Below are 26,139 nucleotides of genomic sequence, written 5' to 3' on the forward strand. Positions count from 1 at the left end.
AGTACCCATTTTTTTTTATCTTTATGACTTTTCTCTTCTCCCAGTTACCCACTGTAGTGGACAACCTCTGCCAGGTGTCATTAATGACTTTCTAATTCTTGTTCTAAGCAATGCCATACTACATACAGGGTCCCAGATATAAGCTGTCCGTTGGTTCTAGTGTAACCCCTTATGCCCTCTAGCTAATAGAAATAGTTCATGATAACAGAATATTAAAATAAAGTCAGGTGGGGCTTAACTAGAGTTAATAGAGTCCAGCTTAATGGCAAAGGCTAGTTTCTCATTTTTGTAACCACACAAACCGTTTATTTGTTTCTGACCAGTTTGATCCTTACAAAATGCAGCTAAGGAAATAAACACCTAGGATTGAACACTCTTGTGAATTATGGGACACAGAAGAAGCATATATGCTGGGGAGAAGCAAAGTGGCACACTTTTTCCTAAAAAGGAAATATAAGGTGGCTAATCTGCAAATGGTTAATAAGGTTTTCGACTCCTATAAAAATTACAGGCTATCAACAATCAATATAAAAAAGTGATGCTACTGAACCACTATCGGTTCACCTTGACTTTCCTGTTTAATTTTCCCTCTTTACCAATAGCCATTTTGTCATCTCAACAATTTGACCTTGTCCATCTTAAAGCCAAATCATGGTAATTTTTCAGTTCTAGTTCAATGATGAAATTTAGAATGTCTATAAGAAAAGTATAATAATACCTTCTACAGGGGAAGGATCTGGTCCTGCTTTTTCAAAGTTTATTACCACCCCACTTTGCACTTTCTGTACCAAGGACTCCAGACATTGATTAAGCATTCTTGGAGAACATACAGAGTATGAACGGCCTGAGATAAAAAGAATAAAGTTAGTTGCAGAAATTTCTACCTTCAGCAAGACAGAACCATAGTGAGGTTTCTGATACTATTAACAAAAGTTCAATGGTAAAGTTTGACTTTATTTCATGATCTTATGGAAAAACGAAGAAAACTAGTTATTTTTAATCCACCAACAATTCCATTTTATGAGAGTATGTAAACTTTTTCTTCTAAATATAGGTATACAGAAAATAGAAATTTGGTCTGAACAAACAACAATGAAAAAAATCACATTATATACTTATATATGTAGTATATATGCATATTATATAAAATATAACTTAAAATGCATTTATAAAATTATCTCCCAACTGTTACCAATTTATCTTTCATACACATACACAACATCTAATAACTAACCTTCAAAATCTTACTCCTGCTCAACAAAAATATTATCACTAAGATAAATGCTAAGCACATGGCAGATAATCAATAATTATTTAATTGGTCTGATGGAAATTATTGCATATTTTAAACATTTGCACTTTAACAAATAGATGGTAGCATGGGCTTTTCTGAATTTCATCTGGTTTGCATAGTTGGGAATTGACCTATCTTAAATGAATTTCCCTTTTGTGTATTTTAACCTATAAGATTTTTAGTACAAAGCATTTAAAATACTAGTGGTTAAGACAAAATACTAGTGAAAAGATCTCTTAAACAGGGATTTTCAATAAATATATCTAGAGCTGTGTTGTCCCATACTGTAATCATCAGCCATATATGGCTACTGAGAACTTGAAATATAACAAGTCCAAATTTAGATGTATACTAACCATAAAACACCTGATTTTGTAAAGTTAATAGGAAAAATGTAAACTATTTCAATAATTTTTAAATATCATTTTCATGTTGAAATATTTTTATTTATTGACTTAAAAGATATTAAAATTAATTTCACCTTTCAAGTGACCACTATAATATTTATGATTACATATGTAACTTGTATCATATTTCTCTCATAGGTGTTGATCCAAACCAATGCTGAAAACCTTCAAACATCTTACAATGTTATCTGCAATAAGCTCACTATGAAAACAGTCCTACTCTTTTTTCTGATTCCATCAATTATTTCCAAATACAGTTATATGATTATATTTGACCTATCAAATTACTCATATCAGTTTATACTTAACATGTGATTTGCGAAAGGCTACTCAGAAAAGAAAACATTAGGCAGTAGTAGGATTCAAATCCTCAGAGTCAGCTCTACTTAGAAAAACAAGTATCATATAACAAACAACTTACCTGTATGCGATAATAATAGTCGTAATCATAAAAATACCTACCAATTACTGAGTGTCTACATGCCTGGCACTATTCTACTTACTTTATCATATTAATTTATTTAATCCTAACCACAACTGTATGGGTTACTTTCTTCATTTTATAAGTGAGAAAACTAAAGCACAGAGAGGTTAATTTATCCAAATTAATAACAGCAGTACAGCCAAGAGTCAAACCCTTACAGGTTATTAGAAACTTTAATCTGGGTATACTCTTTTCCCTGGAAATCATGATGTTAATTTGAAATTAGTATTTTAACACTTTATTTATTTTTGAGACAGAGCATGAACAGGGGAGGATCAGAGAGAGGGAGACACAGAATCTGAAACAGGCTCCAGGCTCTGAGCTGGCAGCACAGAGCCCGACGTGGGGCTCGAACTCACGGACCATGAGATCATGACCTGAGCCGAAGTTGGCCGCTTAACCGACTGAGCCACCCAGGCGCCCCTGAAATTAGTATTTTAAAAAGAATGCCTAAATGGAACCACACTTATTTGAAAGAATTGGCAGATTAAAATATTTTTGAGTCAAACATATATAAAGCAATATATAGAAAGGCTGATCATCTTAATACACAAAGTATTTAGAAGATTATATAAAGGCTGAATATCTTATTTCATTAAATTTAAGCATATTCCTAAGAAGTCATAAAAAAAAAACAAAAGTTTCTAAAGTGTAATTGTAGCAATTCTCTCTGCTCTTCTAACCTGTGTCATCATCGGTTGATGATTAGAAAAATATGAGTAAATGAGTTATAATCTTAGTATAAAAGAGAATTACAAAGATACTTTATTAAAATTAAAGATAAAGCTAATAAACTTAAGTTTCCTGGCAAGTAATAAAGATCCATTAATTCCTTTGAAAGTTAAAGAGGAAATAGGAAATTTTGGCATCTTTACAAAGTAAGCCTATATCCTATGTAATATTTCTTTTATTCTCTAGATCAAAACTCATCTCTTGTACTGTACGACCCTTTGTATTGAAGCAATAAGTTTCTAGGATCACTGCTTATGTTTGTGAGACAAGCACACACCTCACAGTCAAGAAGCTGGCTCACTTATTGTTGTGTAGAGTCCACAAAAACATCAAACTAAATAAAGTGAGTCTAAAGGCAAAAGTGAAAAAAAATATTCTCCCACAGAAGCCTACTATACCAGCATTTTAGTCAAATGGAAAAGAGATAAAAAGAATATTTCCAGTAAGTTGAGCAACAGTCCTTGTAGAGGCTAAGAAAGTTAAACTGATTTACTCTACAATCTTACACAATTTTTGTAAAATGCTTCTACCATCATCTCCATTGAGCATTTTTTGACTTGATAGCCCTGTACCTCCTCCAAACCTGCTTCTCCCTGGTGTGCCATCTCAGTCCATGTCATAGCCATTTACCTCCAATATTCAGGTCATCCTTCATTCTTTCTTCCCTCACTGCCCTCATCCTTAGTTCCCCTTTGCATCAGACCACCTCTCACCACCCACAAACCCGGCACTTTACACCAAAGTACTGTCATCTCTTAACCAGCCTCTCTGTTTCTATTCTTGCCACTTTACGCTATATTCTCATCCAACAGCTGAAGTGATCTTTCAGATAAAGAAATCAGATGTCACCTCCTATATAAAAAGCCCCCGGTGCTTCTCGTCATATTTGGAAATAAACAATATTTATTATAGCCTAAAAGGTTATTCAATATTTGTCCTTTGCCTACTGCCCTAAACCCACCTGTTTACTCTCTACTTCACATCAGCCTTCCTGCCGCTCACCAAAATACAGAGTGTGTTCCTTCCCTTACTACATCTCTCTGTATGGTTTACTCCATTATTCAGATCTTTGCTCGAATGTTAAGTAGACTTACTGTGAGGGATCATTTTACGATATATAAAATATCAAATCATTATGCTATATACCTGAAACTAATACGCTGTAGGTCAGTTCTACCTCAATAAAGATTCAGTGAACATGCTGTAGCAATAAGTTTAGAGAGATTAATATTTTTAAGACACAACTAAGATTGATTTAATCCCTATTAAAACAAGCGGCTTTACCTTTAAGGTTAGAGATATACAAATGTAATTTATAAAATAAATGTTGTTGGGGCACCTGGGTGGCTCAGTTGGTTGGGCAACTGACTTCAGCTCAGGTCATGATCTCACAGGTCGTGAGTTCGAGCCCCGCATCGGGCTCTGTGCTGACAGCTCGGAGCCTGGAGCCTGCTTCGGATTCTGTGTCTCCCCCTCTCTCTGCCCCTCCCCTGCTCATGCTCCGTGTCTCTCTGTCTCTCAATAATAAATAAACGTTAAAAAAAAAAAAAATCTCTTAAAAAAATAAATAAATGTTTTATTTCTTTAAACAAGTATAATAATCTCCAAGGATAACTAATATATTAAATTGATTCAAACTAGGAGGGGTAAGCGTATCTTTTAGGTTTATGGCTTAAAAAAAAAAAAAGTCACCTCCTCAAAAGACCTTCTAAGAACACTCATTCTCTGCCTCAAGTTATTCTCTACACCCTTACCCTACATTTTCTTCATAGTAAGTAGCACTCTCCAATAGTGTTTATTCATTTTACGATTTTATCTATCACACAGTCCAAAAAAGTAACCTTTACTTATTATTGTTCCTGCTGTATTTCCAGCACCAAGAACAGTTATATAGAGTGGATACTCATTCATTAGCTGATAATAAAAGAAAATTGCTTACAATGACAATTATATAATTTTTTTAAAGTACACATAGAAAACATAACAAAATACTAATGATTTTGGCAACACAGGCACATTTCTTTCCAACTTTTCCTTAGTAAACAAGAATTATTCTATGAAGGCAAAATAAATGAACATACACTACTCTTACCATTAAGTTTAAAAATGCACAGGAATTGTTAGTAGTGATTATATATCTGGATAATACTAGTGGGTTTAACTTTTCTGTTCTTTCTACTTTTCTAGTGCTTTATCCTCAAAACTTTCGTTAGTAAAACTTTCGTTTTAAAATAATAAAAAAGGAGTACATATTATTCAGATCTATGAAAAGGTGAGTGGCATTTGAGCAGCTTCTCATTATTGCTATAGCAAGAGCATGAAAAGAGGCAAATAAACCACTACATCAGGAGACATTCAGGATATGTATTTGGGGAAGCTTTTCCTGACCAAGGTTTCTGGGTCATTGAAAGATATTACCAAGGGTGACTGCATCTGGAGATGTTCCTTTCAAAGAATAAGCAGAATAGCTTTAGTACATTACTGCCAAAGGCAAGGATATTAACCACTACATGATCTCTCAGGTTCACTGCAGACCCTCTCTGCTTATACCACTCACTTCATTTCACACTCTGAATATTCTTGATTCTAGAAGACCAAAGTTACAGTACATATAGTCCCATAACTTTATCCTAATTCTGAGTAAATAATATATAGTAAAAACTTTTCCAATGCAAAAGTGTTAATTACAGCTTTAAGGACTTCAATCTGTTAATTAAAAACTAGAACTAAAAAAAAAAAAATTATATTATCTATCTACCTATCTATGTATAGATATAGATATAGATATAGATATAGATATAGATAGATAGATAGATAGATAGATGTATCAGGATTTTAGCAAGTAAGTCAGTTCAAGGCTAAAAACTAAACTTTTCTGAATACAAATGTGAATCTACCCATAGAACAATTGGGACTGTCGCTGAAAAATATTATCCATGCACAAGGAATTGTTAGCAGTGAATTTTCACATTTCGATAGACAGGTTTTCCCTTTAAGATGTATGTATATAACTTTTTTTTTTAATATAAATTAAACTGAAAGAATTATAAGAGTTCACCAGAAAGTACTTCTATAAATAAGAACATTTAATAATGTGAAAACAACTTCCTAATTATCTACTTTACATATCTGTGTAGGTATGGTACCTGTTTTGTCTGTGAATTTTGCAGATTTCCAAATTCCCCACAGAATTGCAGAAAGGTACCTAAAATGTTAATTAAATCTCATATTTTCCTTTAAACTGATACAGCTGGCTATGACTGTGTCTGGAGACTAATAACGTCACAGGCCTCTGACACAGGTGAAATAGTGGTATGCCAGACCTGGACATTTTAGTATCAAATTCCTTAGGTGAGAACTAAAATGCTCCATGAAAGCAAGAATACCGTTGCCTGTCATACTCACTACTGAAGTCTGAAAGCATAAGATGGTGTTTCATACACAGTATACACTCAATACCTATCGGTATGAATTTAACCCACCTGCTGACCAATTCCACATTACAGAAGTTCTGAGTCTGTTACATATTTTCTTTCAAGAGTATCATTACTGTTCACTTAACACAGGGACCAGATGGGTAAGACCTCGCTACCTGGTCCTCTAACCTGCTATCCAGCTTTCTCTTTGCCTCTTGGGAAAACAGCACTTAACCAGGCATTGATCATTATATGGTTGATGAGATGATTCTCAAAATTCTCTGCATTTTTCACAGAAAATAATTCTGCCACATTTGTAAATACTGGTAATCTTTATAGAGAAGAAAAAAGTTTAACAACTTCAAATACCAGCACTTTCTATATGGGTAGAGAAAAAGACCATTCATTTCAGATCCAATAGTTTTAAACCCCATTCAAATCAGATCGCAGACATTCATCAATGGATTTTTAAAACCATGTAGGTCTACTAATTCCTACCATTAGCGTGTTGAACGACAACATGGAGGTTTTGAAATGTGCATTTTAAAACATTCAGACAAACTCTGCCTTAACTCACTGGATTACTGCCAGGAGAAAAACTTACCGCCTGTCACTTCACACATTGGTGTGATCGCAGAGTCATCTAAAGGCACACCTGTCAACTGTTCTGATTCTACTGACATGGTGCCAGGCAACCGCAACACTAGTGCAAAGAGTCTCTGATCCCAACGAAAAGGTTCCTTGGTCAATTCACTTCCAGGCAAAGGAGAATTAAGAGGTAAATGAAGCTGAAAATAAGGGGGGAAAAAGGTAAGATTTCCACATGATGTTTTTCTCAAAAGGCCACATTAATTACATGTATATTAAAACTATGTATCATGAGTCTCCTATCACTCAAAAAACAAGCTCAAGAACAAAAGCTTATACAGATACAGCTAAAATAAGCACATGAGACATAGTTACTTCATTCTCCTAAGTTTTTACTCTAAAGACCTCGGTTGAAAACAATCTGTTACTGTAAATGCTTTTCCAGATTTCCATTCAACTGACCACCAAGTGCTGGACTGCTTCCAAATAAATCATTTCATTTAATCATTAAAACAAGCCTATCACAAATACCTTATTATTCCTGTTTTCTAGATAAAAACAATGTCTTGCAGAGAGTAAGTGATTTGGCCATCTGGGTCCAAGTCACTGCTTTTTCTGTTACACCACAGCAGCCTCAAACATCTCCAGTTAATAATTTTAATTATGCTCTATTTGTGACAAAACACACATTCCCCAAAGCACCTGCATAAAAGTGAATTTTGTCACTTTAATTACATGTTAAATGTATTAAAGATAATGATTCTTCCCACATCTGAGTAAAGGTATAGAGGGTTTTTATTTCTCCATGTGTTTTTTAATAGATGTGTTTTCCCAACCCCATCAGACCTGCTAAAATAGAATCTAGGATTCTTCAGAATCTTCAAAAGCTTTGAAGTAATTCTAATGGGCACCTCTGCACCAAAAGAGTAATAGAGTACCAAGAGAATCCACACATTAATCTTAGAGTAACTAAGTGGGGACAACCAGACAGAACATGTATCAAGAAGTGACCCAAGAGCAAGTGTGTAACACTGAAAGGAAAGAAAAGGGGAAAGGGAAAACTAGGCTGAACCTAATCAAGCCTTTCATTCTAAATACCAGTTTACAGGGACTACTGGGGAGAGGGGATCAAGTTAATACCACCCCAAGAAGCAAGAAGTCAAAGCCAGCAAGTGGGACAACCTACAGGGCAAAGGAGGACCTGATTTCTCCAATAAATCAATGGTCTGAAAACACAAAGTGTGGGGAGTGGGGAGAGCTGGTGGAATATTATAGAATAAAATGAAGCAATCAAAAGCAAAGATTTTCGAGACAATTGGGGAAATTTGGAATAATATTACTGGAATTATTAATTTTTTAAGTGTGAAAATGACGTGGTGCTTAGGGAAAAAAAAATCTTTATTACTTATATAATTTATAGAAAAATAAAGCCTGGGATCAGCATACTCAGGATTTATTTAGAGTTTTCTCTAAAATACAGAAAACACTTAATTTTTTAATTTTTTCTTAATGTTTTATTTTTGACAGAGAGACAGTACCAGCAGGGGAGGGGCAGAGAGAGAGGGAGACACAAAATCCAAAGAAGGCTCCGGGCTCTGACCCATCAGCACAGAACCTGAGCGGGACTCAAACTCCCAAACCACGAGATCATGACCTGAGCCAAAGTTGGATGTTTAACCGACTGAGCCACCCAGGGGCCCCCAGAAAACACTTTAAATCAACACCTCTAAATTAACTGCCAAAGTTTATACTGCTTTGGTCATACAGCGAACTTAACTGTATTGTTTACAGCCTTTCTATTTCTTAACAAAGAAGATTTCTAATCTTGATAAATTAGGAATTTAAGTCATTCTACACTGACTTAAGACTCAAGTTTCTTCATGAGTTACATTAAACCATTAAAAAAAAAAAAAATCAGATTCTATTCTAGGAAGAGAATTCCTAGTGAAGCCCTGCTAAACTGGCACCTCTCTCCGAAAGGTTCATGCCAAGAGAATATGCTGCAGGATCAAAATCAGCCAAGGTTTTGTGACCATGGCCAGGAGTCATGAGCTTTTCCTCTGGCACTGATCCTACTTAAAGCAGAAGTCAGTGGCAGTAAGGAAGGAATGTTGAAGAAATCTGGGCCAGGATGTTCTGTGATGAAGGTTCCCTAACCTCAAAAGCTCCGTGACTCTCGGAAAACAGTTCAGGAACTCCAAGCCCTTGCTAATATTACCACACTGCCAAGAAGACAAAGAGGAAAAGCCTATTTCTATCAGCTCCTTTACTCCAGACCAGTTACCTCTGTACCTGGGAAGCACAACGATTTCGTGCTTGGTCATTTTCTCTCTAAGATCACAAAAACATCAAAGCACAAGTGGCACTGGAGGAAGAGGGTTTTGAACTGTTAACAGAATTACTCTGGATGTCATGAATACATGGAATTGTCTCAAGAATCCAGTGGATAACAGCACTGCACAGACCTCATATATAAGCAGCAGACAGCACACTGACAGACCACAAACTATACACACATACACAAGAAACTCATCAGGTAATAATCTCTCTCCCTCTCTTCCTCCCCCTCCTCCCTCCCTCCTCTCTCTCTCTCTCTCTCTCTCTCTCTCTCTCTCTCTCTCACACACACACACACACACACACACACACACACACACACATCAGATAATGATAAGCATCTACAAGGGAGACAATACACAACGAAATAACTGGCCTTTGTAGAATGCCAGATCTGGAATTTATTTCAAATACATAAATCAAACAACTAAGAATGGTCACAACCATATTTTATACAGTTATATTAATTTTATAAACTTGTCAAATTTTTATTCATTTTTCTATTTATCATTTCCCCTTCCCCATATCACAACTACCCTTTCTCATCAACAAAGAAGAGGGATAAAAAAGCCCCTATAGCTGAAATGTGCTAGTAAAACTGGAAGGAGCGATGGCAGGCAAACAGGGACAGGACAAAGGGCCTGAAGGAAAAATATTCTTAGGAAGGTTGAATTACTCCAAAGCTAAAGTCTACAGCTGAAATTCTAGCAATGTGTTAAAATCACAAATGGAGGTCTCTCTCAATATATGGACTTTGAGAATCAAGGCAAATTGCACATAAATCAAGAAAAATGTTAAAATTAACCATAAAAAATGTACAAAATTATGAATAGGTTATTTCCCAACAGTGAAAAATGGGGGGGGGGGGGGGCCTGAGAAAATCCATATGGCCACATAATACAAATTACAATACTGAGGAGATACCATTTCACACCCATCGTATTAGCAAAATTTTAAAGGTTGACAAAAGTGATGACAAGTATATATAGCAATGGGAACTTTCCATCACTCCTACATATAATCATTTTGGAAAATAATTTGATAATATCTGGTAAGCTAAAGTCGAGCTTACACTAGGACCCACTAATGCCACTTCTAGGTATATGTCTTAGAGAAACTCTCATATATTTTTACAAGAAGCCATGTAAAAGAATACTGTCTACAACATTATTTGAAACAGGAAAACAGGAAACAACCTAGAAGTCCAGTAAAGGAATCAATAAACTGTGGTCTGTTTATAAACCAGAGTTGAAATGAATAAATGAGACCTCTAAGATCCAATATGAATAGATCTCAAAACAATATTTTTTTAATATAAAATACATACAATTCATGCATGCATACATAAAATAACATTAATCATGTATGGACAGCTTGATATATTTTCACAAGTTGAATGTCCTTGTGTAATTAGCATTTATATCAAGAAACAGAACCTTACAATTTATGCCCCCTCCAGTCATTATCCCTCTCCAATTGATCAGTTTTTCTTGATTTTGAACTTTATATAAATGGAATTATAGAATATGGTCTCTCTGGTTTATAGCTCCTTCCATTCAATATTATGGGGGTGAGATTCATACTGCTGCACAGAAGTGTAGATCATTCATTCCCACTGCCATATAGTGTGTGAGTCCGAGAGAGAGACAGAAGGAAAGAGGGATAGAGAGAGAATATGTACTGGAATTTATCTACTTTTTTGTTGATAAGCATTTAGGTTGTTTCTAAACAGTACAACTATGAAATTAAAGCATGTATTTATGAAAAACATTAAGTATGCATTTCTGTTGGTATATACCTAGGAGCAAAGGTGCTCTTTTGTGAAGTGCTTGTTAATGTCTTCTGTCTACTTTCTAAAAATTGAGTTACCTGTCTTTTTTTTATTGATTTGAAAAATTATTAATATATTCTGAATGAGTCCCTTGTTAGATATACATATTGTAAAGACCTTCTCCCACTTTGTGACCTCTTTTACTATTCTAGTGGTAGCTTTTTATAAATTTATTGTAAGATCTTATTTTTATCAAGTTATATCTTAATATCTTATTTTTCTTCCATAGTTAGCACTTGTTGTGCCCTCAAAGATCATGAAAATGTTCTTCTATTTCCTAAAAGCTTTATTATTTTACCACTTACACTGAAACCTGAAATACACCTGGAATTGAGTTTGTTATATAAGGTAGAAATGAAGGTGGATTTTTTTTTTCTCCAATGGATATCCAAATGACATGCTACTGAAAAGAACATCTTTTCTCTGCTGTTCCAAAATACCATCTTGTTCTTACATGGGGTGACACTACAAGCGTGAGTCTATTTGTGAATCAAAACAGTATCAGATGAAAAGAAAGCAAGATGCAAAATGGCATACATAGAAAAGCATATGTACGCACTGTTAAACAAGTACTTCACCTTTTTTACATATGTTTAACATGTGCATGTAGCAAAAGAAATAAAAATGAACTAAAAAGCAACAGACAAAATTCTTGATGGGGTGGGGATGAGGAAGAGGGAAGAAAGTTAACACTGAGTACAATGTTCTTTCATTCACTAAATTTTTAAAATTTTTTTAAGATTTTATTTTGAGAGAGAACACATCATTACTGAATCATAATCAATAATAATTATTGAAACCATAATCTACATTTTTAAAAATCAAGTGTTGACATTATCAACAATAGCCAAACTATGGAAAGAGCCCAAATGTCATCGAGTGATATATATCTATACAATGGAATATTAGCCGTCAAAAAGAATGAAATCTTGCCATTTGCAATGACGTGGATGGAGCCAGAGTGTATGATGGTAAACAATATTAATCAGTCAGAAAAAGTCAAATACCATATGATTTCACTCATATGTGGAGTTTAAGAAACAAAACAGATGAACATATAAGAGGGGTGAGAGAGAGAGAAACAAACCCTAAGAAGCGCACAATGATAGAAAACAAACTGAGGGTTGATAGAGGGGGTGGCTGGGGGATGGGTGAGATAAGTATTAAGGAAGGCACTTGTAATGAGCACTGGGTGTTGTAAGTGATGAATCACTGAATTCTCCTGAAACCAATATTGCACTGTATGCTAACTAACTAGAATTTAAATTAAAAACTGAATAAGTAAATAAGTCCCATTATCACAGAATAGGAAAAAATAAAAATCAAGTGTTGAAATATCCATATTAAAAAAAAACTAATTTATTAAATGGAAAAAAAACTTTAATTATGAAAATAAGTACTTTTAGAAAACAATTTTGAACCATCCATTTAAAAATCTAGTGATTTTAAGCCACTAATCAGTATATCTTATAAACAATTTCTATTGTTTTTATAAAGCGTCCTATGCTTTTCCCCTAGTTACTCTTTTATCCAATGGAGAGAGACAGCAATATATTCTCTCCCTTTTGCTGTTCTCTCCCAATTCTCAAATACATGAGAGTAACAATAAAAATACACAATAATTAATAGCTAGCATATTGAGCACTTACTATGTGCCAAACACCATTCTATGGGCTTTTCATATAATATTTATAACAAAACAACACGGTAGGTACTATTACTATCCCTGCTGTAGAGGTAAGTTGTAATATAAAATTCCATGTCAAGAGAAATCGGCTTGGAGAATACATACTCAAATAATCCCTGCTGTAAAATCAAGTTGAGAGCATCTAAGGACTGCAAGTTTTAAGAATTGGATAAATCATGCTCAATTTAGCAATACAATAATTTTTCCATAATCATGATATTGGTCTTTATTAGGGTCTTCATAAAATTATACTTGGCAAATTTCAGTCTGATGGACTAACAAAGAAAATTATTGTTTACACTAACAAAGTTTTATTTTTACTTGTATACAATTGAGGTTTTCTATATTATTTTAAATGACTCATTTCACTGATACCACCATTACAGACATTTTTGTAATTATCTTGGTAGCTGACAGAAAAGAAAACAGAACTCCAACTTAAATTTAGGAAGACTGCTCTATTTTCCCTCTTTCCTTTGGAGATCTATCTTCCTGCCTTGCCTGCCTTTTCACCTCTGAATCTTTCCTGAACTTCGTATTTAAAAAGAACAAAATTTATTTCTCCATAGATATAAAAAGTCAAGGGCAGGGGCACCTGGGTGGCTCAGTCGGCTAGGCATCCAATTCTTGACTTCAGCTCAGGTCATGATCTCACAGTTCGTGAGTTCAAGTCCCATGTCGGGCTCTGTGCTGACTGTGAGGAGCCTGCTTGAGGTTCCCTCTCTCCCCACCCCTTCGCCTCAAATAAATAAACTCACCAAAAAAAAAAGTTAAAAAAATAAAAGTAAAAGGCAGATTAGGTAGGTGATAGTTCATTAGTCCTGCTCAAACTTTGTTATAAAAGTACAATTTCTCCTTTATTCAATTGTTTTGTGTTTGATCACAGTTCAGACCCTAATTATTTGTGACTGTGCTAAGAATGGACGAAAGCTTAACTTCGCACTGAGCACCTACTAAAGCATGGCACTGTGTCAAGATTTAATAAGAACTATACCAAAGCTAAATAATATTTGAGACATTTTAGCTGGCTCACCTTAAGAAAAACTACTATAAAACCTCAGATAACCAGAATTCTTACACATTACTACTTGTTCTTTAAACGTGCAGAATGTAAAAAATAAAAGTTAACAAACAGTAGAAGAAGATAAAAAATTTATTTTTAAAACATCTTTAATTCAGGAATCAAGCAGATCTTCCCGGCACGCAGCCTAACTGGCTCCTGGGTGATGACCACACCAGAGCCGACGACGAGAGCCAAGACTGACGAATCTGTACCAACACTTAGGTGGTTTCCCCTTGCACTTACTTGGATATTCTGCCGCCTGGTCCTATTACTGAAGTAATTCAAATAATATGTCCTTTAATAATACTTCCCACCTTATGTTTTAATAACCTATTTACCAATCTCACCAGTTTGAGAGAGGGCAGGGTCAGGGATCTTATTCTTTTCTGTGTCCCCCACCCCCCCATCATAGTACTTGTCCAATGAAATCAATGAGGTCCTACAGCCTAAGGAAAAGCACAAGAATAAGGGGGGCAGAGTGAGGGCAGCAATGAGAACCCGAGCACCTCCGAGTCCTGCCAATAGGAAGACCTGTACTCCCCCCACCGCAACGCACTTATGGATGGAGATGAAGACACACAACACAGACTCTATGGTAATGTTTGTGGTGGGTCACAGAGCCAAGGAGTCTCACCTCCAAGGCTAGAAAGATGATTCTCTTGCCATGTATGTACTTAATCTCTATGACCCTTGTATGTGCTCACACAGAAAGGACACAGAAAGCTGCAAAACCTGTGTGGCACCTACAGCAGGGGATGGAGAAACAACCATTCCATATGTTGAAGACATAAGAAGTACTCCACCTAACTTAGTGTACAATACTCATAATGAGAATTTACATATGGACATACTTCACTGAGGCCTACACAGAATATAACCACCAAATTCTTGCCTTATTCAGAAATACAAAGACCGTGACCATGTATCATTTCTTGCAAAATTTTTTGATCTCACACTCCAAGAGTAAAGTACAAGGGAGAGAAACTGAAGACTTTAAGAAAGCCTTTAAGAATGAGTAAGGTTTTAATATGGGGGAGACAGGAACAACATTCAGGGAAAGTGAGCACGTGGGGGAAGAAACCAGAAGCATTCAGGAAATTAGAGCTGATTTTGGGTCAAGTTTAGAGGAAATATAAAGGAATGAAAAGAATGTTTTCTTCAACTGCTAGTCATTCCCTAGTCTCTTCAGTCCACTAAAACAATCCTCACACTAAGTCACCCATGATCTTTTTCTTTTTTTTTTTTTTTTTGGTCATTGTGGTAAATGACAAGTGTGGAAAGCGTGCCAGTCCTAAGTCTTAACAGGCCTCACAGTTTCGCTATCACCCTCTCGGGAGCCAGCCACCACATGAAGAAGCTTGAACTAGACCACTGACTAATGAGACATCACGTGGAGATAGAAGCCACAGGGACAAGCAGCAAAGTGCCCAGGCAACAGTGAGAACCAAGGCCCCAGACTTAGGAAAACACCATCTTCAATGTTCCAGCCCCAGTTACGCACCCAGCTGAATGAAGTCAACCCACAGAATCTTGAGAATAATAAACTGTTGTTTCAAGCCTCTAAAATGTATGATGATTTGTTACACAGAAATAGATAATGGTGCCATTAAATCTAGTGGAGAGTTTTCACATTTAGCTTCCCCCCACCAGCATTCAAAAAACTATTTACAACTCTTTAGAAAGACACTCTTCCTTTCCCTTTCACGCTAGAATATTCTCCTGGTTTTCCTCCTCTGGCTGTTCTTCCATCTTCCTCCCTCACCCACAACCAGACCAAACCTCCAATACCATTAAATGCAACAGATCCTCAAGGCTTAGTTTTAAGCCTTGGCCAATTTATACTCTAAACCCTCAACCCACCTACCCACAGCTTCGTTTACTATCTATACTCTGATAATATTAAACATTCTCAGATGCCCAGCCTAGATCTTTCTTCTGAGCACCAAATATTCTTCTGTCTACTTAACCACCTTCCCCTTGAATGGGTCAAAGGTACCTTAAACTCAACATGTTCAAAACTGAACTCGTGATTTTCCTCCACCCAAAATGATACTCTTTCAACATTTCCTAGCTCAATGAATGGTACCATAATCTCTCCAATATTGCAAGGAGTCAATTGCCTCTTCCTTACATCTTCAAATGTACTATGTGTAAGCAAATTTGGTTGATTTAACCTTCTAACTACCTCTGAAAATGACTGCTTCTTTCTATCTCTTCCACCATCACCAAGTTCCTTGGCCAAGCTATTGGCAGAACTGATGCAACAAAGCCTAAATGGTCTTCCAACATCCATTTGTCTTCCTCTCCTCCACCGAGTACCTCCAAATAAAACCCTTGGATGGCCTCCTATTGCCTTTATACTGTAATAACATTACTTGCCATTGCTTCAAAGCCCCTTATGTGGTCAAGCCCAAGCTTCTTTCCCATTTTATACAATGATCCCTTTTCTTTAACGCTCTAAGTCACATTAGTCTTTTCTAGCCTTGTTCTCAAAACATATTCCCTTTGGGAAAAGAGTCTTTGTACAGTCCCCCCACCTGATATGATCACCTTTCCCACTTTTTGTGTAGTAAATCTTACTCACCTCTTCAGATCTTAACTTTCCATGACCTCCTTGACTAGAACTAGTGTGCCCTTATTGTAAGCTCTTATGGCACATTTTTCTCTTTTTTGCAGGATATATTCTTGCAATTTTACTTTTATCTGTGCGATATTTTTATTAATGTTTGTCTTCTCAACTAGACCAATGGGGGGTCAGGGGGGAGGGCAGAGCTCCTGCTTGTTTTTTACTCATCATGTGATCCTCAGAACCTAGCACAGTGTCTGGTTCATAGAAGAAACTCAATAAATATGGCTGAATGAATAAATGATGTATGGATAAGTAAGGCGACTGGCTAAACTGTGAAGGGTCCTAATCTAGTAGACGATAGAAAGCAATAAAACATTTTGAACAATAGAATAATGCACTCAAGTGGTGTGCTTTAGAATAATTACTGCCATGGTATGACAGATTGAAAAAAATAAAAAATTAGGAATCTAATGTAATAGTTTAAGAAAAGCACCAGGGTGACTGATGGCAAAAGGAATAGGAACGAGAGGAAGAAACAAGTTAATGAAAGAAAAAAAAAAGCAAGAGACTGATATAAAAAACAATTATAGATGAAAAAATATACAATATGTTATGTCCTAAGGCCATGACACTTTCTCTACCTCTGCTATTAAAGTGATGATTTAACATGCTCAAAATGACCAGAGTACTTAATATATAAAGCATAATTTTGTCAAACTACAAAACTAAATTTCAAATACACACACAACCAGAAAAGAATATTTTTCTTAAAAGATGTACAATAACATAAAACTACTCAAAATTGTTAAATACTTTCTCAAATTATAAAGAATTCAACATTAAAACTATAATCAATTATAAAGTATTAGGTCAGAAGTTTAATTTAAAAGCATGTTGGTAAAGAAACTTTAAAAAATAGTAAAAGCTTTCTGAATCATTATGAGGGTCATTATAGCTGAGAACACCTAATACTTCAAGTACGAAAACTTTTCAAAAAACTTTCTACACTAAGTTATGTATATCCTTATCTTCTGGAAACAGACTGTACCCCCTAAAAATAATAAACTTTTCAAGAAGCAGAAAAAATTAAAGACATCTTGTTCATACCAAATACTGCCCCAAGTCACACAGGAAGTTAACAGCCTGACAATTCATCACTTGCTAAACTCTGTACCAGATTTTCAATTAAATCTCCTGCTTAAATCATCTCATTCAGTCCTCCAACACATCTATTACTTATAACTTATGATTCTAAGGCCTATCATCAATTTAACGTATTTCTTTGGTTCTGCAAAAGTTAACATTAAATGTGTATAAAAATTTCCCCCAACAGCACACAATTATCTATACAGCTCCATGACCCCTTCTTCTTCCAATACCACTAAATTTGAGTTTCAGGATCATACAGTTTGAGTCTGTGTCTTCTCCATACTGGGTCTAGAGGTTCTTCTGAATCCCTTTTGGCTTTTAGAAATTAAGCAGAACATCAGTAATTTTTTATAGCCTGTTTAGCACCTTCAGTTTAACCTTTAGTTTAACCTTTAGTTGAAGAGTATAATTCAAAGACTACCAGTGTTTCATCTGCATTTCCATTTGATTATTATCTCCATTTCAATTATAAGTTACAAGATGATACAATGCCTCTCTTTAAAAAGTTGACTTTGGCCAAATGTTTGATTTCTCAGTAACAGTTCTTCATAATCAGGGAAAGTTTTACTTTCAGAAGTCTGCAATTCTAACTGCCTTTCTTTGCCTCACCTATTTACTGCATGCCTATTCCATGTATCATGTTTTTTCTCACTTCAGTGTTAATTCACCATACGGCAATAAGTTCTCTAAAAATTTTTAAGCAAGAATTAGGAAGCCAAATTTCTGTTAAACTTCTGTGAAACTTCTCATTAAAAATACGTAACAATCAGATGTAATATATGAACTGTGTTTGGATTCTGATTCAAATAACTGTCAACATTTGTGAGACTGGGATATAGACTAGATATTAGACTCTATTATTGGTTGGACCCCTTATAATTTTTGGTAAGCTATAAATTAATTAAAAGTAATTTAACTTAATTATTTAAAACTTAAAATTAAATTTAAGGGCCCCTGGATGGCTCAGTGGGTAGAGCCATGTGACTCTTGATCTTAGGGCCAGGAGTTCAAGCCCCACATTGGGCTAGAGTTTACTTAAAAAAAAAAAAAAAAAAGATTAAATTTAAATTTAACAAAATGTCAAAATATACTTAAGTTTCATTTGGAGTAAGAACACTGCTGATGTATACAGACAGATACATTTTGCTGTCCTTAGATGTTAAAGGAGACATACAGAAGTTTTTATGAATGAAATGATAGTGTTTGGACTTTGCTTTAAAATATTCCCACCAAAAATGTGTATGGGGGGCGGGTAGGAGCAGAACAGATAAAAACAAGACCAACAAAATGTGTGTAACAATTGAAGCTGGGTAAGGGTTCTTCATGTTTATTATTTTATTTTCCTTATTTGTATATATGTTTGAAAGCTCCACAGTAAAAGTTTTTAAAAAACTGGACTTATGTGAATAAACACAATTAAAAATGCAAGTAATTGGAGCACCTGGGTGGCTCAGTCAGTTAAGCATTTGACTTCAGCTCAGGACATGATATCTCACGGTTTGTGAGTTTGAGCCCCACATCGGGCTCTCTGCAGTCAGTGCGAACCTGCTTTGGATCCTCTGTCTGCCTCTCTCTCTCTGCCCCTCCTCTGCGTACTCTCTCTCTCTCAAAAATAAATAAACATTTAAAAATTTAATTTTTTAATGCAAATTAAGACTTTGTGAAAAGAAAATGAGAATGGGAAGGAAATCTTACCTTCCTTTAGTAGCCCTTCTGTAAATATATTAGCCAAATGTTCATGTTAAACTGAAACATTTTAACTCTTTTAAGTAGAATATAAAAAATTCACCTAGGTGCTGACAGCTCAGAGCCTGGAGCCTGCTTCAGATTCTGTACCTTCTTCTCTCTCTGCCCCTCCCCCACTCATACTCTGTCTCTCTCAAAAATAAACATTAAATTTTTTTTTTTAATTCCACGTGACATGAGGTGCTAGCAAAGCAAATAAGCAAACAGTTCAGCCTGAATGAGACCTAAATGACCCACACCTATGCCTAAAACATGCACTGACGTAGGCATGACCAGATACGAGTCCATCACTTGTTACCTCCCTGCTGAAAAAGCCAACACATTTCTCCTGATTTCAGAAAAGCTGAAGAGGGTAGGGAATGGGTAGACAATGTTTCTTAGAATCAAAGAAATAAGGAATTATCATTTGGAGGTGGGAGGAGGGTAAGGAAACCTTGATACAAAGAGATGGATACATGTGTCCAAGTTACTGCAGGTTTAGGAAAATACAAGATTTAAACCCACAATCTCCCATTTTGCTATATCTTTGTTATTTATTGGATTCCCATCTAATGTTTACACTGCGCCATATACTGTCACCTTACTAAAATCTGTTTTTCTGACTTTATAGCAAATAATTCAGAATGCTGCTTTCTGGGTTCCTGTGTTTGCTTACTTACATCACAACTTCTGTGTATCAGCTTTCTAATCTTTACAATATATAACAAGGTTACACTCAGACACATATATACATACACATAAACAATGTTGGTTTACAGCAAAAATTAATAACTCATGGGGCCCCTGGGTGGCTCAGTCAAAATTAATAACTCACGGGGCCCCTGGGTGGCTCAGTCTTGGGCGTCTTCGGCTCAGCTCATGATCTCATGGTTTGTGAGTTCCAGCCCCGCATCGGGGCTGACAGCTCAGAGCCTGGAGCCTGCTTCGGGTTCTGTGTCTCATTCTCTCTCTGCCCCTCCCCGACTTGTGCTCTGTCTGTCTCTCAAAAATAAATAAATGTAAAAAAAAAAAAATTTTTTTTTAGGGGCACCTGGGTGGCTCAGTCGGTTAAGCGTTCAACTTCGGCTCAGGTCATGATCTCATGGCTCGTGAGTTCAAGCCCCGCGTCGGGCTCTGTGCTGGCAGCTCAGAGCTTGTAGCCTGCTTCAGATTCTGTGTCCCTCTCTGTCTGCCCCTCTTCCAACTTGTGTTCTGCCCCTCTCTCTCTCTCTCAAAAATAAATAAACATTAAAAAATTTTAAAAATATATTTTTTAATAACTCACTATAAAATTTAAAGTCATATGATGATCTGAACATATGCATTAAAAACAGACAAAATTCAATACCCATTCATGATTAAAAAATAATAATAACTCAGCAAACTGGGAACAAAAGAGACCTTCCACAATCTGATAAAAGGAACATACAAAAAACCTACAGTTAACATCACACTTACATGGTAAAAGGTTTCACTCCCCACCCCATCTCCCAAGATAAGGAACAAGGCAAAGATGTCCATCCTCACTGCTTCTACCAGTACATTTAGGCAAGAAAAGGAAATAAAAAGCAATCAGATATGGAAAATGTAGAAGTAAAACTGTCCATATTCACAAACAACATGATTCTGTATGCTAAAAAATCTAGAAAAAGCTACTACATGGTATGTGAATTTAGGAAAGTCAGAGATTACAAGGTCAAAATACAAAAATCAACTGCATTTCTACGTGCTAGCAACAATCAGAAATTGAAAGCAGAAAGACCAATTAACAATAGCATCAAAATATATAAAAATTACATATATGTAAACTACATATATGAAAAGTACAAACACTGCCGAGAAAAATCAGCCTTAAAAATTCTGAGAGATATACCATCTCCATGGATTGGAATAACTAATAATGTGAGGTGTCGACTTTTTCCAAAGTAACTTTACAGATTCAATGTAATTCCAATCAAAACTACAGCAGGTGGGGCAGCTGGCTGGCTCAGTCAGAAGTCAAGCATGGGACTCTTGATTTGGGGGTCATTAAGTTAAAGCCCTCCGTTGGGCATACAGCTTACTTGAAAAACAGCTGTGGTAGGCTTTCTTGTAAAAATTATCAAGCTACTTCTAAAATGATATGGAAATTCAAAACACCTAGAATAGACAGAACAATTTTGGGGGAAAAAAAAAAGCTGGAGACTTTAACTGACCTGTAGACTTATAAAACCAACAGACTAGGGGCGCCTGGATGGCGCAGTCGGTTAAGCGTCCGACTTCAGCCAGGTCACGATCTCGCGGTCCGTGAGTTCGAGCCCCGCGTCGGGCTCTGGGCTGATGGCTCGGAGCCTGGAGCCTGTTTCCGATTCTGTGTCTCCCTCTCTCTCTGCCCCTCCCCCGTTCATGCTCTGTCTCTCTCTGTCCCAAAAATAAATAAAAAACGTTGAAAAAAAATTTAAAAAAAAAAAAAAAAAAACCAACAGACTAGATGGCAAGAGACAGACACAAAAATCAAAATAGAATAGAAAGCTCAGAAACAGACACAAGTGGCCAACTGATTTTCAACAAAGATGCCACAACAATGCAATGGGGAAAGGATTATCCTTTTAACGAATGGCACTGACACAATTAGCTAATGATGTGTCAAAAAATGAAATCTCAATACTTTCCTCCCATGAGACATAAAAATTCTAAATGAATCATGACTCTGAAAGTAAGAGCTTACACCATAAAACTCCTTGAAGAAAATATAGGGAAAAATCTTAGTAACACTGGGCTAGACAAAAATTTCTGTAACAGGATACAGAAAGCACAAACTATAAAAGAAAAAATTAATTTAAAACATTTGCTCTTCAAAAGACACTGTAAAAGGCAAGACATAGATTAATAAGAAATATTTGAAAACATGTATCCAATAAAGGACATGTATCGAGAATATGTAAAAGATTCTTAAAATTCAGTACTAACAACACAATCCAATAAAAAATTGGCAAAGGTTATGAACACTCACTTCACCAAAGAAGACATACAGATGACATATAAATATACGAAAGGATGTTCAACACCATCAGTCCTGAGGCAATGCAAACTAAAACGAAAATGAAATTCCACTACACACCCGCTGTGTTGCCTAAAATTTAAAAGACTGAAAAAATTCAAGCGTTGGAAGGATGTAGAGCAACTAGAACTCCCGTATATTCCTGGCAGGAACGCAAAACTGGTACAGCCACCCCAGTGAACAGTTTGGCAGTTTCTTATAAAGCTCCGTATACACTTAGCATATCACCCACCAGCTACACTCCTATGTATATGCCTAAGAGAAATGAAAACTTATGTCCACAGAAGGACCTACACGCCAAGTACGCAGTGACTTTATTCATAACGATCAAAATAAATGGGAAAACCTAAATGTTCTATCTAGTGACTGAATGACCAAACTGCAGTATAGCTAGACACTGGACTATTACCCGACAATAAAAAGGAACAAACCACTGACACATGAAGCTGTGTGGATGCATCAACAGCATTATGCTAAGTGAAAGAAAGCAAGACCCAACAGACTATATGTACTCATGAGTCCACTTACGTGACATTCTAGAAAAGGTAAAACTAGATAGATAGACGGAGACAGACAGATAGACAGTCAGATACAGTGACAGAAAGCAGATCAGTTGTTTCCAGGAAATGACGACAGAAATTAACTGCAAAGGGGCATGGCGCAACAAAATGTTTTTGGAGTTATAAGACATATTTTACATCATAACTGTGTTGTTGACACAATGTTTATTTACTTCTGTCAAAACTCATGTTTTATACTTGAAAGTACTATACTTATACTGCATATAAATTATGGCTAAACAAAAAGGACAATAAAAACAACAACAAAGTAAACATAAACCAATACAAACAGAGTACAATATCCAGTGGCACAAAAAAAAAAAAAAAGGGCAAGTGGCAAAAATCTGCAGAGAATTGAAAGTTCCTGATTTCAAAGAAACTGGATCAATTAGTAGTCGTTCCCAAGCTATGGCAGAGCTAAGAATAAGGCAACACTTATGAAGTAACTGCAGAAAAATAATATACATATGTAATCAAATGCTAAATTTTGCGGTATTTATAAGTGCTGTAAAAATCATTCATGGTATGAATATCAACTGAGTAGCTACTCTATGCCAGGCACTGGGGTTACTGTGGTAAACAAAAGGAACACACATTACCTGTAACTAGAGATTATGCTAAAGGCTATGAGGAAAAGGGGCTTTTGTTTTTTTAAAGGTCAAAACAAAATCTTAGGCTCCAGTCTTAACTAATGGAGATCACACCCACTGGTTAGTCTCTTGTCTTGATAAGTTTCTAAATATTTCTATATCCCCCTAAGACCCTGTCTTTCCTGACAGCATCAGCGTCGCCTTCCCTGTCTTCTCTGGCCTCTACGAGAATTAGAAGCTCTCCTTTTTGTACTGTAATAGAAAATAATAAAAACAGTAAAATTTCTTAAGCTCTTATTATCTCATTTAATTATTACAACAACCATGAGATATAGTTATTATTGTCCCCGTTTTAAAAGCTGAGGAAACTAAAGCTTCAAACAAGAGAGAATTAGGTTACATCTTTAATGTAGGATTCCAGGTCTGGAGCAAAAATGCACAAGATAAACCTAGAACAAACTGTCACACTAGAAAGTAGTTTCCAAGGCTTTTAAAATAAAATTAATTTCTTTAACATACATCTTATTTCAGAAACTGCTAACTGCTTAAGATCTAATCTCTCTTCCTTCTAATCAAAACCCCCAAATTTTAGCTAGACACATAGCCACCCAAGCAGAGATTACATGCTTTGTTCTGCCTCACTAAGTATGGTCAAGTTCTGGTTGATGGACTTTGCTTGGAGCTGCTACATACAAGTTTTACGTCACGCTCACATTAGGTGGCTGCCTGCCCTCCATATTCTTTACTCCTTCCCACAGGGTGAAATTCATTTGTAGCACTGAACTAGGTAGAGTACATTGTTAAACCAGTTACCAACTCTACACATAAAAGCAAAGGCAAAACAAAAAAGTAGAAGGAACTTAGGACTTAGACACAGTTTGGAGCAAAACCACCCTACCTCCCACACCACTAACCACTTCTGTCTTTATGTGAGAGAAAAAATTTTCCATCTTTTTAAAGCCACTGTTACTTTTGTCCAATTACAGGAGCTGAACCAATACCCTAAAAAATAAACTTGCCAGAAGATTTTCAGAATTCTTGAAGGTTCAACTAGATGCCTGTCAGTTTGTTTGCTTTGTTGCAGAACATGCAGAGAGGCACAAAATGTGTATTAAAGGCAGAGAAGCACACGTTCTAAACCAAATTAATGATAAATGCCTTTGTGATTTAATAAATAGAAAGCTGGCACCTCCAGGATCAAGTCCCACTCTAATCCCAATTACTCAGATTTGCTCAGATAATATGGATGAAAAAAAGCTTCAAATAAAATGTTAACATTTTTTTTTGGTGAATCTGAGTATTTCTTAAATTTCGTTCCGCAAATATAACACAGCCTTAGTTCTTCCTCAGAACAAATAGTAACAACAACAACAAACCCACATAACTAGAATTAGGCCCTTAAGTTTCATTTCAGTTTCCTCCTTTCCAGTAAATGTAGGAATAGTTCTAAGACTCAAAACTTAGTCCTTCAACTTCCTTTTTCTCCCTAAGGTTTTACCCTTCAACAGTTATAACCCTCAATTATTTTTCTGATTATTTCCATGAACAGTTGAACAGCCAAAGATACCAAAACTGAAATTATCTGGTTGAGAAAAAGGTATATGCAAGAAATCTACTATCCCAGGATTTGCTGCTTAGGATTAAAGAACCAATGCACTCTGTTACAGCATCTTTAGATTTCTTCCCAGTATGAGAGTTTTATTAACGAGGAAAGGTTTACTAAATGCCACTGAATTATGCAAATTTCATCTCAATAAAACAATATACAAACTTTAGCACAAGCCAAGCCCTTTACCAATCCAGTTAAGGAAAACTCCAAGAAAGAACAAAGATGGAAGAAGGACAGAAAAGATAAATAAGAATAATGAGGATAACAGTAATGGATAAATTCAGAAGTCAGAAGAGAGACACAGATGGGAAAAAAATATATCAAAGAAATAAGTTAAAAGATAGGAGTTTCCAAACTGAAAGACGTGTGATAGGCCACCACAAAATCTAGTGGCAATAGAAGCTTACAAGTAACACAATGAATATAAACTGGGGTAAGAGTGATAAGAATTAAGCCCCAGAAGTACACAGAAAAAAATGTGACTAAATGCCTAAAAGCTTTACAGAAGGTAGCATTTGCCCAGTGTCTCAACAAATACTGAGTACATTTTGGGAAGAGAGAGGTAGGAAGAGATAGGAAGCACCCCAGAATCATGGAACAGGTACTGGTAAATCGTGTGATGGACTCAATGAACAACATTTTGGTGTTGGTGAAGCACTCAGATGCAATGTAAACCAAATAAAGCATGGGGAAAGTTGGGATCAAATCATAAAGGGCCTTTTATACCTGGTAAAGGGAGTATAGATATCCCAAGGTAGGAAACAAAAGGAAAAGGGAGAATGCCCAAGTGCTTAGCATCAAAACTCAATGAGAAAGATAAAGGTGTCTGGGGGCGGCAACATGGGAGAAAGGGGACAATAGGTACAAACTTCCAATTATAAAATAAAGAAGTCAGAGAGCTGTCATATACAGCATGGTGACTACTGTTAATACTGTATTGCATATTTAATAGTTGCTAAGAGAGTAGATCTTGAAATTTCAATCATTATGTTGTATATCCAAAACTAATGTTTATGTCAATTATATCTCAATAAAATACACACCCTCCCCGAGAGCAG

The 26,139-nt window shown here is 35.8% G+C and overlaps 1 protein-coding gene across 1 annotated transcript in view; it reads right to left on the bottom strand.

Moving 5' to 3' along the window:
- INTS6 (integrator complex subunit 6) overlaps positions 1-26,139 on the bottom strand; it is a 93,332-nt gene that overhangs the window by 29,203 nt on the left and 37,990 nt on the right. The window contains exons 5-6 of the mRNA XM_060637245.3: positions 6,938-7,121; positions 719-844 (exon numbers count right to left, since the gene is read on the bottom strand). Coding sequence (XP_060493228.1) covers positions 719-844; positions 6,938-7,121 — 310 coding nt within the window. The remainder of the gene's footprint in view (positions 1-718; positions 845-6,937; positions 7,122-26,139) is intronic.

The sequence above is a fragment of the Panthera onca genome, chromosome A1 (genome assembly GCF_046562875.1).
Source record: "Panthera onca isolate mPanOnc1 chromosome A1, mPanOnc1 haplotype 2, whole genome shotgun sequence".
Lineage (NCBI taxonomy): Eukaryota > Metazoa > Chordata > Mammalia > Carnivora > Felidae > Panthera > Panthera onca.